The 13,549-nt window shown below is 37.4% G+C and overlaps 1 protein-coding gene across 1 annotated transcript; it reads left to right on the top strand.

The window, feature by feature from the left end:
• Nucleotides 1-5,737: 5,737 nt before the first annotated feature.
• Nucleotides 5,738-13,074, top strand: LOC117371675 (monocarboxylate transporter 1-like). The gene is given in 6 exon segments (XM_033967373.2): nucleotides 5,738-5,986; nucleotides 8,548-8,727; nucleotides 8,730-8,808; nucleotides 11,251-11,394; nucleotides 11,640-12,413; nucleotides 12,618-13,074. Coding segments are annotated over 5 exon segments (1,353 nt in total). The 5' UTR covers nucleotides 5,738-5,986; nucleotides 8,548-8,589; the 3' UTR covers nucleotides 12,836-13,074.
• Nucleotides 13,075-13,549: the final 475 nt, after the last annotated feature.

Below are 13,549 nucleotides of genomic sequence, written 5' to 3'. Positions count from 1 at the left end.
TGTCAGCGATGAGATGGCTTTTGAGATTTTGAGAATTTCTAATGATAGCCACAGGACAATTGGAGTTGGAGGAAATCAGCGAACAAACAGATATGGCGAGAGCAAGAACAAAGAGTCTACAGAAAGGCACCAGTAAACGGTCTAAGAATATTAAACGATAAAAGAATGTCTGTCCTTCTTATTAAGTATTGTATGATAAATAGCTTATACTTCTGTATGAATGTGCTTACTAGTGACAATCCACCAACACAGTGATGCCTGAGCTTGAGCATCACAAAAGCTCTGGTTTAGTCAGTATATCAACTGTATAGCCTGTATGGTCCAATCCAAGAGGTCAGACTACTATTATTAAATAGAAATAAGATAAGGTACACTGCATCATGATTGTTTTAAACAGAGAAAACTCTGCAGGTGAACACATATGCATTGATTTGGAGTTTATTTAATGGTATGTAGAAGCTCTCCTTTTTTCTGGAGATTTCATCACTTTTCGATAACCTGATCTGAGATTTGTATCTGTAATGAGAGGAAGATGTTTAAGAGATCTTACTATCTCCTGATGTCTAACCTCAGTGTGAGTCTTTGCAGATGAGACTGTTAAATTTGTTCATGCAGCTGTCACCCATGGAAATGTCAGAAATGTTAGGAAGGTGACTGCAAAACTATGAGCCATTATATATTGTGCTCTATAAATACTTATCATGTTCTTGGTCACATCATTTTACTGAGGTTATAATTACAAGGAAATGGCATTGTTTGAAAAAAAGGTTTAGAAAATTGAGAGACTTTTCCTAATCATAAGCTCCGAAAGCTCAAAATCCATTTAAAGAAGAATTATCACAGGCAGGAAAGGGATAGGCTTTTTAAGTCCATTATGTTGGAGGCAGTCAAATTACAAATTATTTGATGGACATGTTTTTTGAGCCACTGAAAAAAACAAAACAGCTAGGTTCCTGTCAGAGCTGAATTTTGTCAATAAGCATATATATCTAGTTAGTTACGGAAGTCCCATCTCCCTAGAGCAGCGAGTGGTTCTGACTTTGCTGTCTAACAGTCTGCAGCATTTTTTTTTACCATTAAGTTATTCAAATTCCAGTTGGTCTAGGTACTTAGTCGATTAATCGGTTGATGATATCTTAGTTGATTAATTATTTTATTGGTGTTCTAACTATTTGGGGGTGTGCTGTGAGTCCATTGTGCTTTTGATACTTCTATATACTAGCTTAGTTTACTAGTATCTTTCTGTATAGGGTCAGATATTTGGTCTGATAATAGAGATACTTCATACCAGCTCCCTGCCTTGTTGCTATTAGTCACCTAATTGGTACACAAGGCATTGTCAACCAAGAATGTCTTATACTCCACTATAGCCCTATATATGGCCATAAATATAGAGAAATAAATGTTATAGCACTTAATAATAATGCATTGGCTTTATATATAGTTTTTCCAGATGCTCAAAGTTGCTTTACAATTATGTGCATTACTCATTCACTCCTGGGGCAGACTGATGGAAACAAAGCTGCCAATCTGCACCATCGGCCCCTCTGACCAACACCAGCACTCAACACTTGAGCTGTTAAACAACCTACTTTTTTGCAAATATGCATTAATTACCTATGCTCAAAGCCTATGCTTTGAGGTGTTATTCAGTGTCTTTCCCCTCTGTTTGACCCTGCTTCCTGTCATTCTTTTCTACAGTTTATATAGATTAAAGGCTTCATGTGTCCATGTAACGTTAAATCTTATGATAATTTTCTATAGCCAGAGATCTAAGACTCTTGTGTAAGTTTCATGTTCTCATGGGTGAGGCTGTTCCTTGACTGAGCACAGCATGGGGTGGAGAGTATGAAGGCTCTGATAGGAAGTATACTTTGTAGCTGGATATATGTCAATACAATGCAGTGCTTGAAGTAGAATGTGGGTGTATGGTCTGAGTGCATGAAACAAAACTGGAATGAAGAGGGGGGCTGTAAACGACCCAAACAAAGCTCGCGTGACCAAGGAATTCCTCAAACAGGCCTTTAGAGTTTGACTTCCTAATCTCTTTATAAAATGCCTATTGTACAATACATTGACGTTTATCACATTATTATATAACAATTTATGCAATTACAACCACAGGCTCCAACAACAACTAAAATGAAAGGACAATCATTAGGATTCATGCCACAGTCCTGACACACTGCAAATGAGACAGATTACATTGTATAATGACATTAATGCACTACAATTTACATAGACAACAAAGGAATGTAGCTGCTGTAATGATAATCTAAGATGTGCCCCTGGTAAATGTTGACATTGTTGTCTCATTCATTGTCTCGGTTCAGTGGCACAGTTCTTTGAGTGACAGCTCTGGCAAAAGCACAGCAAGAAATATCTATGCCCAATGCCAAACCAGAAAACCCTGACCTAGAGTTTCCTATTACTAACAGTCTGGATTCTTCTCTCAATCTCCCAAGTTCCAATGGTTGGGACGGATAGGTGGATCAACCAATCAAAGAAACATATTGACTGTCCTTTATGAAAACAAACAGCACAGCTACAATGAATAAAGAAGAGAAAAGAGAGCACAATTGTCTCTCCTTAGACAATGAAACTTGCGCTTGAGACCAGTTAGGTACTCCCACTGCGCTCACCCACTGCAAACACAAACTGTTCCAGACAGGTTTCCCCAAACCATTGAAGGATTCTGGATGGGCCAAGAGCAGAAGACAAATTATTACAAAATAATGTATCATTAAACTTGAATTCAATTTGAACCTAAATCTAAATAAGGAAAATATTTTATAAAGCACAGATCCAAGTGTATGAGTCAACATCTGTAGTAGGTTGCACTTGGTCCAAAGCTAATGATGAGTCTAAATTAGAATATGCCACATCTGAGGTCACATTACAGTTGTTGAAAGTTGATATTCAGAGCAAGAGATGCCTCTTCTCTGTGTGTGTATATACTGCTAATGGACATTGGCCATATTGTGAGTCAAATATGACCTTCACATGACCGCTGTCTGCACTCGCCACTTGAAACTTAATCCTCCTCTGTGAATGTTGTCTAAGTCAAAAGTTACTTTAGGTTGGGCATTTGACGATGTAATTTCTCACATGACAGGGTGCACTTACTCTAATTAGACGATGCTATTTATCTAATATCAAGTTTAATGCCAAAGTTATCTAATGGTGTTTTAACCTTTTCACCTAATGCTGTTTAAGCATGCAGAAATGTTTTGTCAAATAAGGGCTATTTAAAGGGGCTAAAAAATAATTTCAATGTACAAATTAAACTTGGATACATATGCCAGCCTATAAGCAACAAAGCTTTTGCTTAGGGCCCAGAGGTCACCAGAGGGCCCCGAAGAGCCCATATATTTATATTGAAAATAATATAATATTTAAAGTTTTATTGGAAACAGGGCTTGTTTGTTTAAAGCAGCCTAAATATCCCTCTCAAACGATTGCATTTGTTTTTGTTTTGTTTTTTATCTATTGTAGCAAAATATGTGCAGCTGCCTACATTTGCATTTGAGCTGGACATAGGTGAAGGCAGCTACGTGCAGAGCCGGCCCAGCCTATAAGCAGAATAAGCAGCTGCTTAGGGCCCAAAGGGCCGGCAAGAGCCCATACATTTATATTGAAAATAATATAATATGTAAAGTTTTATTGGAAACAGGGCTTGTGCGTTTACAGCAGCCTAAATATCCCTTTAAAATGAATGCATTTGTTTTAATCTATAGTAGCAAATTATGTGCTGCTGCCTACATTTGGTTTTGAGCCAGGAATAGGTGTGGGCAGCTATGTGTTTATACCGGTGCAAGGGCCCCTTCCCCCAATGGTGTGCTGAGGCAGCTGAGGTACATTTGAATGACTGCTTTACAAGTTACATTAAAAGTTAGTGAGCTTAAATTTATCTAAAGTCGAGCTTATTACTTAGTTATTACTCAAATGGACGCAAAATACTCCTTTTATCAATGAGAATGAGTCAGGCATGAGAATGAGTCGTGACTCGTGAATGCAGATTGTATAGGCTAATTAATATGTACATTTATGCAAATTGTCTGCTAATTATGCATGCAAATTTATGTTGTAGGCTACATTTACTTGAGTAACCCTTTTTCAAATTGAATTGTAATAGTGTTCTGATACCATACTTTATTTCTTACTTGAATAAAAGTTTTGGTTACTTTGTTTGGCTATTTTGTACTTCTACCTGAGTAGTCAATATTATTTTGAAGTGTACTATTACTTGAGTACAACTTTTTGGCTTTTGCCCTGCCCACATCTGCATTTTATAATGTAAATGTAAGCCCATTGTAGTCAACTGGAACAACTGGAATTTCAAAAATACAATTGGTTGTGGTCATAATGTTGTCAAATGTAAATCATCGATAGTTGAGCCAGGGTACATCCACTGCCAAGGCACATCAGCTTAGGGCCATCTGAAAGCAATGGCCGGCCCTGTACACGCGGAGTATTAGTCTTTAGCTCTGCAGCTTATTGCAATGTGTAGAAGCCATATTTCCAACAGCTAAGCTAATGATTTTAATCCACCTGATGAAGTTTTAAGCTATTTAACCAGTACTGGATATTATACATTTGGGAAGCATATAGCAGAGATAATATGATTTACTAACTGTTGAGAGTCTGACTACTACTGCAAACAGGTACAGCAATGTTTTTTTCATTGAACTTTGTGTTATATTATAAGAGTATACTTTTGAACAAAATTGTAAAGCGACTTTTGAGTGTCTGGAAGAGTACTATGTAAGACTAAGGCATTATTATTATGTTTTATTATAGCTGTGAAACCTCTGTAACATTTCATATCCACTCCTCTGTACCAACAGGCTCAGTGTCACATTCTATGCCCCATTCAAATGCCTGACTAAGCACCTGCCACAGCCTTCTCCAGAGCACAAATATTTCAAAGGATTAGAAAAGAACACAGGGGACGATGGGGTCGACACGTAGGCTGCACTCACCCATTGTCCTGGACTGTTTGGGTTTACCCAGGGAAGTGATGCTCCTAAACACACATTTATTCTCCCAGGCACACATAGCTCTTAAGAAGCTTAAGAGATCTTGTTCAGTTTTAAAAATGTATTTGTATTTTTCATTGTTCTAAATTATTTCTTGGTGCAAAAAAAAAAAGTTTTTCTTTTAAATTTTCTTTATTTTTTATTAATTTTGTTTGTGAACTAGTTTTCACACTTATTCCACCTCTGAGGGATCAATTGTGGGCGTCCTCTGCATGAATAGTTACAATGGATTTTTTTTAACATTGAGAAAAATAGAGGAACATTAAACACCATAACAAAAGTGTATGCAATACAAAACTGAATAGCCTTTCTCAAGCTGTAACACAGCACCTTCATAGATCCTGTGAGAATTTGTTCAAAAGCTCAACTACAGTGGTCTGTGGTCATATTTATCTTTCTGGCAGACAATGCAGTACTGAACTTCACTTAGGTCAAATAGCCAGTAATATTGATAAATCTGCATGTAAAGGAAATGCATCTTATCTCTTAGTGTGCAGGCATAGTTTAATATCCTCTTGATTCACACAAAGTTTTACAGTAAATTCATTCTTAATTGTGTGTGTGTGTAGAACACATGACAGAGGGGTGGAGAGAGAATTAGGGGCATGGACTAGAATCCCGCACAGCCAATAAGAATTTGACTGACCCTACTATTTAGAGTGGCAGTGCTCAAGCCACCTCAACTGCTTAATCGTGACACTAAATGAACTCAACTTTTCAACTTGGCTCACTGAAAACTGATTGAATTGAGGTTGCGGTGTCATTGGCAACTTTTGGACTGACACAGTGGATTTGGAGACTCAGATCACTTTTGGAGTATAGCAACAAACATATGCAGTGATTTTCCTTTTCATCCATATTCAGCAATGCGCAGTCAAAACCAATGAAGCCTGCAGTGTGTTAGAGCAGTCTTTTAAGAGCTTGCGGGCCTTGTTTCTTCTTTCAAGGTAAGATGCTTAACTCATACTCAAATATGGACTTAACAATGGACAGCACACTGTTCAAAATAATGGTACAATATGCTGACTTTTTATAAAATATGTATTGACCTGTTAGTACTATGTAATGTATATTTTCTCTCATAAATATGTAATTCTGTCATCTATAACTGGTCAAGCAAAATGCTGAATCTGATAAATGGGAATAGAAAGCTAGTGTCAAGAGTGGCCTTAAGCAATGACTTACAACTGATATACCGGGAGTGAAGTCATATTCATTTCATTGAGGTGATTTTGCAGTGTGCTTGGGATCAACTAATCATAAATGAATCAAAATTTCAATTTAACTGATAATAATTTCATAGGATGGATAAAATGTGCACTGAGAACTGGACTGAAAATATATTGTCAATCAGTACCACAAAAATGTGATTCCATATTTTTCCAAAATTACTAAGCTCTATAATGTGCCACAGTTTGCACACTAATACATATGCCATCCCTGTCCCAAACATTTAAACATTGATCCAGGCTTGGGATAAGCACAAATCCAACTTGTAGCCCCCTGAGGCCAGTTTCTTCCTAAATAAAGGTTGCTCTCCAAGAATAGGGTGATGTGATGTTATGTGCCATAGTAAAAGTCCAGGGAGCACAGACTTGAGTCGAGTCCAGACTTGTAACCTTTATAAAGTGCAGTGACAGTACTATCATTCCAGTGCTTTGTGTAAGCATGTATGTCACCAAGTGACTCTGCCAGGACGCCCACTTTGGCCTGCTTTATATAGCACTGTACAGAAAGGCTGTGGGCCATGATACCTTTTCCCATTTGTCTTCTTGTAGCCAATTCAAATTCATGGCCTGAATTATCAAACTACCTTTGTATCCATTATAGGGCTATGTAATCCAACATTAATGTAAAACTACCACCTTTTAACAGTTCCTTTTTTCTTTTTGTCATATTACTGTCTATCTTTACTAGTTGCTCCTTTTGTAATGTGATGTCAGATGTTGATTTACTTTTAACGTCATATTTTTAACATTTCCTAGATGTTAAAAATATGATCCTGGCTTCTGAAATTTCAACACGTGAAACAAATCTCAGGAAAACAGTCTGAAGTATAGTTTTATTTTCCTCTATCATATCTCACAAAACATGTAGAAAGACCTGAAATTACTTCTATTCAGTTCTAACATCCCATTCTGATACTGGTTTAATGAATTTGACTTTTTAAAAATCCCATTAAATATTATCATAGAAAGGGAGTATTCTCTCTCGAGGTATGACAGGTATGACATGATTCGAAGTTTTTAAAAAGTGTGACCTCTATAGCACAGCATTTCTAACATTTCAAGATAACTGTCTTTGTTGTGGTATTAAAAAATCTACAAATTTCACTTTGAATTAATTTGAAATGATAGAAAAGTAAACTGATAAAGAAAAAAATATGTTGACTAAAGCTTTATTATCTATATGCAAATTCAAAACTATCACACCCAAATTGTTTCTTCCCAAATAAACATACATTTTCTCATACACAACCACTACACATACATACATACATTCTTACCTTCATTGTCTGGTGGGTTAGTAGAAATAACACAAGCTGCATATTTATAGTCGAAGAGAAGCCACTAACATCCCAGCTCAATAAGCAAAGTTCTTTAACATATTAAATATTCACAAGTCGCAGCACACCACTGGCGTATCCAATAAGTTTTCGGAGCGCTAAGCCAATTCATCAACCAAATCAAGTCCTCCACAAGTGCAAATCGCTATATCATCAGCTCCTCTCAAGTGAAGCCCTGAGCTATTGAAGAACTTGTATTTGTCTTCTGATCAATGTTCCTTGTGGATAGTCTCCCCTGTGTAAACTATACAGCAAGTTGTTTGACTAGGCACATAGACTTGCATTATTCATTACTGCTAAAGAGAGCCAGTGGGAGACCAGCAGGTTGAATACATAGTCAAGGTGCTTGTAACTATGCCATTGTAAGACTTTTTGGAGTGTTTGACTAATTCATTGAGTTAAGAAAAAAATGATTTTACATACCAGAATGATTTTCTGCAGACAGTCCAGTTCTAGGAGATCAGTATCTATTGTTAGTTGGATTTGTGGTGCACTGCAGATGAATGAGGAAAAATAAATACATTTAGGAACTAAATATAATACAACTTTTCCATGAGTTCCATGTTTTCACAGACATTTGCAGCATGTTGCATTTCCAGGATTGCATTTTATACAGTGAATCTGAATTGCCACTATCAAATACAATCACATTACATCAAAAACTTAGTACCAATTTCAGCATCAATATAATCGGCCTGCAATTTTCTCACCTCATCAGTACAGCATCAGTGCAAGAAGATGCAGATTATAGCATTCATCAGTAACAACTATAGAAAGGAACATATTAAACATTCTCTTGGAGCCCAAAGCTTAAACACAACCATACAGTTCTACAATAAATAATTAACAGTACCAACAATTCATTTTACTAAAATAAGATGTTACATATGTATATAAACATATAAATATATCTCAAATGTACTCTTTTATATTTTCAAACAGGCCTTCACTTTCCCTGTGTCTGAGTCCAAGAGAAGAGTGAGGATGCCCGTTGCCCTTGGTGGTCCAGTGGGCTACACTCCGCCCGAGGGAGGTTGGGGATGGATGGTGGTGGTTGGTGCCTTCATTTCCATTGGCTTCTCCTATGCATTCCCCAAGTCCATCACTGTGTTCTTCAAAGAAAATTGAAGTCATTTTCCAATGTGACCAGCAGTCAGGTGTCATGGATTTCATCAATTATGCTCGCTGTTATGTATGGCGGAGGTGAAGTATGAGTTTCCCGATTATGCTTTCAAGCTGTCAAATATCATGCAAAACTGCAGTGCCCCATGGGAGCTAGTGTTAACATAAACGTCATCACAATAAAGAGCCGTGTAACTGTCGGCCCATCCTATGGATAGCCGCAGATCACTCTAAAGAGTAGCTTTTTTTTTTCCTAGATGCTCTCTCTCTGAAAACAGCCATACGTGCAGTGCATACTCCTGAGTTCACTTTTTATATAGAGTATTGCTGGGTTTTAGATTACTACTCAATATTCTGCATAGAATGTTTATTAGATGGTAAACTTAAAAGGTACGCAACTTTTCTAACTATAGTGCATTATCCATATACTCACCAAAATGACTTTATTGTAAATTCAACAGATTCTTGTCTTTCTTTAAGACCCATGGTCCACCCTCATATATAAGAAAAATAAAACTGCTTAACTGCTGTTTATTAGATGGTAAACTTAAAGGTACGTAACTTTTCTAGTGGAGGGTCTGCAACATGACTGCCTCCATGGAGATATTATTGCTTTGAATGTTACAAACAAGCAGGTGATGCTGCCAGGTCAAGTTACAAGTCAGAACATAGGGAACATTTCTGTGCACCATCTTTCCATCACAATTAGACCTTTACCTCTATAAAATGTTGATTTGCTGTCTAATATATGCAGCTAAATTACCTATCACTAGGTAGTGCCATGCTAGTGGCTTCTTTACCTGTCGATGGTCGTATTGTTATGTCTGATCTGAACATGACATTTAGCACGTCCAGAGAGGGAATCAATTGCTGCTAAGTATAAAGGTTGAGTAAAGTCCTCAGATATTCAATGGCTGCAGTTTAGGGGACATTCAACAAAGCTTTAATTAAACTCTTCATACTAACTGTGAAACATTATCTGTCCTCTACAATGGCTTCTTGTTCTTTGTATTCTATGAGACTCCTGGGCAGACTTTCAGATAAGATGGCTCACAGGCAGTGTAATGCCATACTGATGGGCCTGGTTAGGTCATGATCAGCCTTCATTCATGGGTGAAACATTTAACATTTTTTTTTTTCTAAAATGCATCATCCACGTAGTTATCAAAACTAATTTACTGTAAATAGATTCTTATATCCTTCTTTAAGTGCCCGGTCCAGGCCCGAATACAAGAAAGATGAATAAATCATGAAAAAGGGCCTGTTCGCTAAACTGCATGGAATTACAGTGCTGTACAATACACAGTACATGATTACTAAATACTTAAATCATAAGTAGGATGTTTAAGTGTATTTTAAGAATGTGAACATTATGTTGCAGTTAAGCCCTGATTACAGTGTAATGGAAGTACTGGACTCTCATCAGAGAATCAATGGAATCTATTGTTCAGCAATACACAGCCCTCACCTTCAGCTCTACATAAAGATCAGCGACTTTTTCAAATACAGGTTGTGTTCTAAGCTTTGTATTCGTCCTAAACCTAAATTACTCTGTCCCTCTAGTGTTACATTAATTAAAAGCAAACAGTTCAGTGTTAATTTGGACAGACTCAAGCAAGCGTCGCATGGTAATGAGCAGGCACAGGGGAAATAAGTGAGGCCAGTAGAATTGGATGGCAGAATACTTTTTCTGTAAATTCACTACACATTGTCAGGTATATAAACAAGGTACTCCTCTTTCAGTTTTTCCATTCATTATGCTTATAATTTTCTACATTGCTTCATCTTCCTACCTTTTATCTAAAGGAACTCTCTCTGCAGTGTGGAAGGAAAGGACTCATTGTTAGTGCAGAGACTTGCTGCATCACAATTTAAAAGCCCTTTGTCTTGCTCCATACTGGCAAATGAGTCTGGACAAGCCCTAAACAAAAACTGTCAGTTTCCATTTAGTTTTATTGGGTGGTGCAGAGTTTTGGCAGGAAGGCAAGAATGTCTTCAGTGTGGATCCCCAAACTCATTAAATCGAGTTGTTATAGCCCACAGATAGGGATTGTATTTGTCATATTTGCTAAATCATTGTGATTTTTCAATGTTTGGAGACATTATTTTAGTGGCAAGTGTTTACCCTTTCTTTAAACCTGTGTATGAGGTGCTAAATGGATGGAAGAAAACAAAAGCTATTTTGATCAAATATAAAAAAAAACAAAAAAAACCAAAAACAAATATACATTACTAAACCAGTCTACCATTTATACTTACAACGACTATCTAAAAGAACTTAATGGTCAATTACCCTTTAATCCTTCTACCAAAGGTTTTTTTTTTGTTTAGTTTTTTTTCAGAAAGAGATTATATTTTTCATACAAGTAGTCATCTACTGCACTGCAGCAATGACATGAATGACTGAAATAAATTGGTGATTCCACTGCTTTGGCAATTGCACCCTCTGCTGGATAAACTTTTGTAAAGGCATGATGTCTTTTTAAAATTTTTATTGATTAATTATTTTTCTTTTTTGTGCAGGTCCAATTAGCAGTATTCTGGTAAATAAATATGGGAGTCGTCCTGTCATGATGGCTGGGGGTTGCCTGTCTGGAATCGGCCTCATAGCGGCTTCCTTTTGTAATTCTGTGCAAGCGTTGTACTTCTGCATTGGTGTTGTGGGAGGTATGGCATCATTTTGTGATTTTATTTTATATTCATATTTATATTGCCATTGTGTTTGTAGCTTACATGTTAACATATAAACATATAAAATATACACATAAAATCATTTTGTAAAATTCATGATAAACTGATTGCCTGAAAATACAAATAAAAATACTATTACACCTAACAAACTGGACACACACTAGACAGATTTCTAATGCCCATTTTTATCACACTTACTAAAAATATGTTTATTCTTTTAGGCTTGGGCCTTGCATTCAATCTCAACCCTGCTCTCACTATGATTGGAAAGTACTTCTACAAGAGACGGCCTATCGCTAATGGACTTGCCATGGCTGGTAGCCCGGTCTTTCTTTCCACTCTTGCCCCAATAAACACGTGGTTCTATGACCAGTTTGGGTGGAGAGGAAGCTTCTTGATTCTGGGTGGTCTTCTCCTAAACTGCTGCGTCGCTGGTGCCCTCATGCGCCCCATTGGACCCAAACCCAAACCACCAGAGAAGACCAGTGAGAGGTGCACTATGTCTCAGAGAATTAACAGTTTCATTGACTTGTCCTTGTTCAAACACAGAGGGTTCCTGCTCTACATCATGGGCAATGTCATCATGTTCTTCGGTCTCTTTACTCCCCTCGTGTTTCTCAGTAATTACGCAAAGAGCATCCACATTCCTAAAGAGAAAGCTGCCTTCTTGCTGTCCACGTTGGCTTTTGTGGACATGGTTGCCCGGCCCTCGATGGGGCTGGTGGCTAACACAAAATGGATCCGCCCCAGAGTGCAGTACTTTTTCGCCGCCTCTGTGCTGTACAATGGAGTGTGTCATCTCTGTGCTCCCATTTCCACAGACTACAAAGGCTTCGTTATCTATTCCATGTTCTTTGGCTTTGCTTTCGGATGGCTAAGTGCTGTGCTGTTTGAAACACTCATGGACCTGGTGGGAGCGCAGCGTTTCTCCAGTGCCGTAGGGCTGGTCACTATTATTGAGTGTGGTCCTGTGTTGCTAGGACCCCCTCTGCTTGGTAAGGAGGCACACTGACATGGACTGTCACAACTGTAGACTGTTCCCATGCATTGACACTGCAAATAATAGTTTTTCTTTTTCTTATTGGAAATTAAATGTATTTACTAAAACATTTAAATGCAGGTCCTTATGATCCAGTCAGAATCCCACAAAATAGTTTATAAACTGTTATTCACATCCAATACTGTACTTTGTTTTTCAGGGAAGTTCAAAGACATCTATGACGACTACAGGTATACCTACCAGGCCTGTGGAATTCTCCTGGTCGTATCCAGTGTATTCCTCTTTCTTGGAATGGGTCTCAACTATCACCTCCTGGACAAAGAGAAAAAAGAGGAGGAGCACCTGGCCAGAGTTGGGGGCAGTAGGAAAATAAAGACTGAGGAGATAGAAACTAGGAATATGGAAGAAGCTACCTAATGCATCTTTGTCACTCCTCTCCAAGAATGCCCAGTAATTTAGGTTGTATTCAATTTCAAGACACAGATTGAATGCAAAATTATGAGCACAATTTGTAAACATCTGTCCACTATTTTTTCACTATTTGTTTTAAGTATTCTGCACTTATGCACTGATCCTTCTTACAAGCATAAAAAGCCTTATTGTTTATTTCTGTTATGGTGTATGTAATGTATGGTGTAAAGTAAAAGTACAGATACTGGCGCAAAAAACATACTCAAGTAAAAGTAAAGTGTATCACATGATAAATGAAGTATCACATGAAACTTAAGTAAAACTACTCATCTAAAAATGTACTTAAAGAGGAAAGGTAAAAGTATTTTGTGCAGATTTTCAGATCTAATAAAGCTTCAAATATATTGATTTTGATAAAGATTTATGCTGAATTTTGAGCATTTGTTTCATCAAATAACTAAGATTATTAGCCCACATAACCTCCAAATCAAGTGCACTGACTGCTGACAATCAACGTAGATTCTGGGTTTACTCTACAGCTGTCATGTATTGAATCTACAACTGTGAAGTTGAGGTTAACATGCAATGCCTATTCTATTATGGGAAGTAGAGTACGGGAAAACAGTGCCGGCCATAGAAAATGTTAAGCCTGATCTAAAACCAGTTTGTCTCTAATAAAACTTTCTAAAGTGTGTGTTAATATGTGTACGCATGTTCTCC

The sequence above is a fragment of the Periophthalmus magnuspinnatus genome, chromosome 5 (assembly GCF_009829125.3).
Source record: "Periophthalmus magnuspinnatus isolate fPerMag1 chromosome 5, fPerMag1.2.pri, whole genome shotgun sequence".
NCBI lineage: Eukaryota > Metazoa > Chordata > Actinopteri > Gobiiformes > Gobiidae > Periophthalmus > Periophthalmus magnuspinnatus.
Note: the sequence above shows the minus strand (reverse complement) of the source record. Positions and strands in the feature narration are given on the sequence as shown.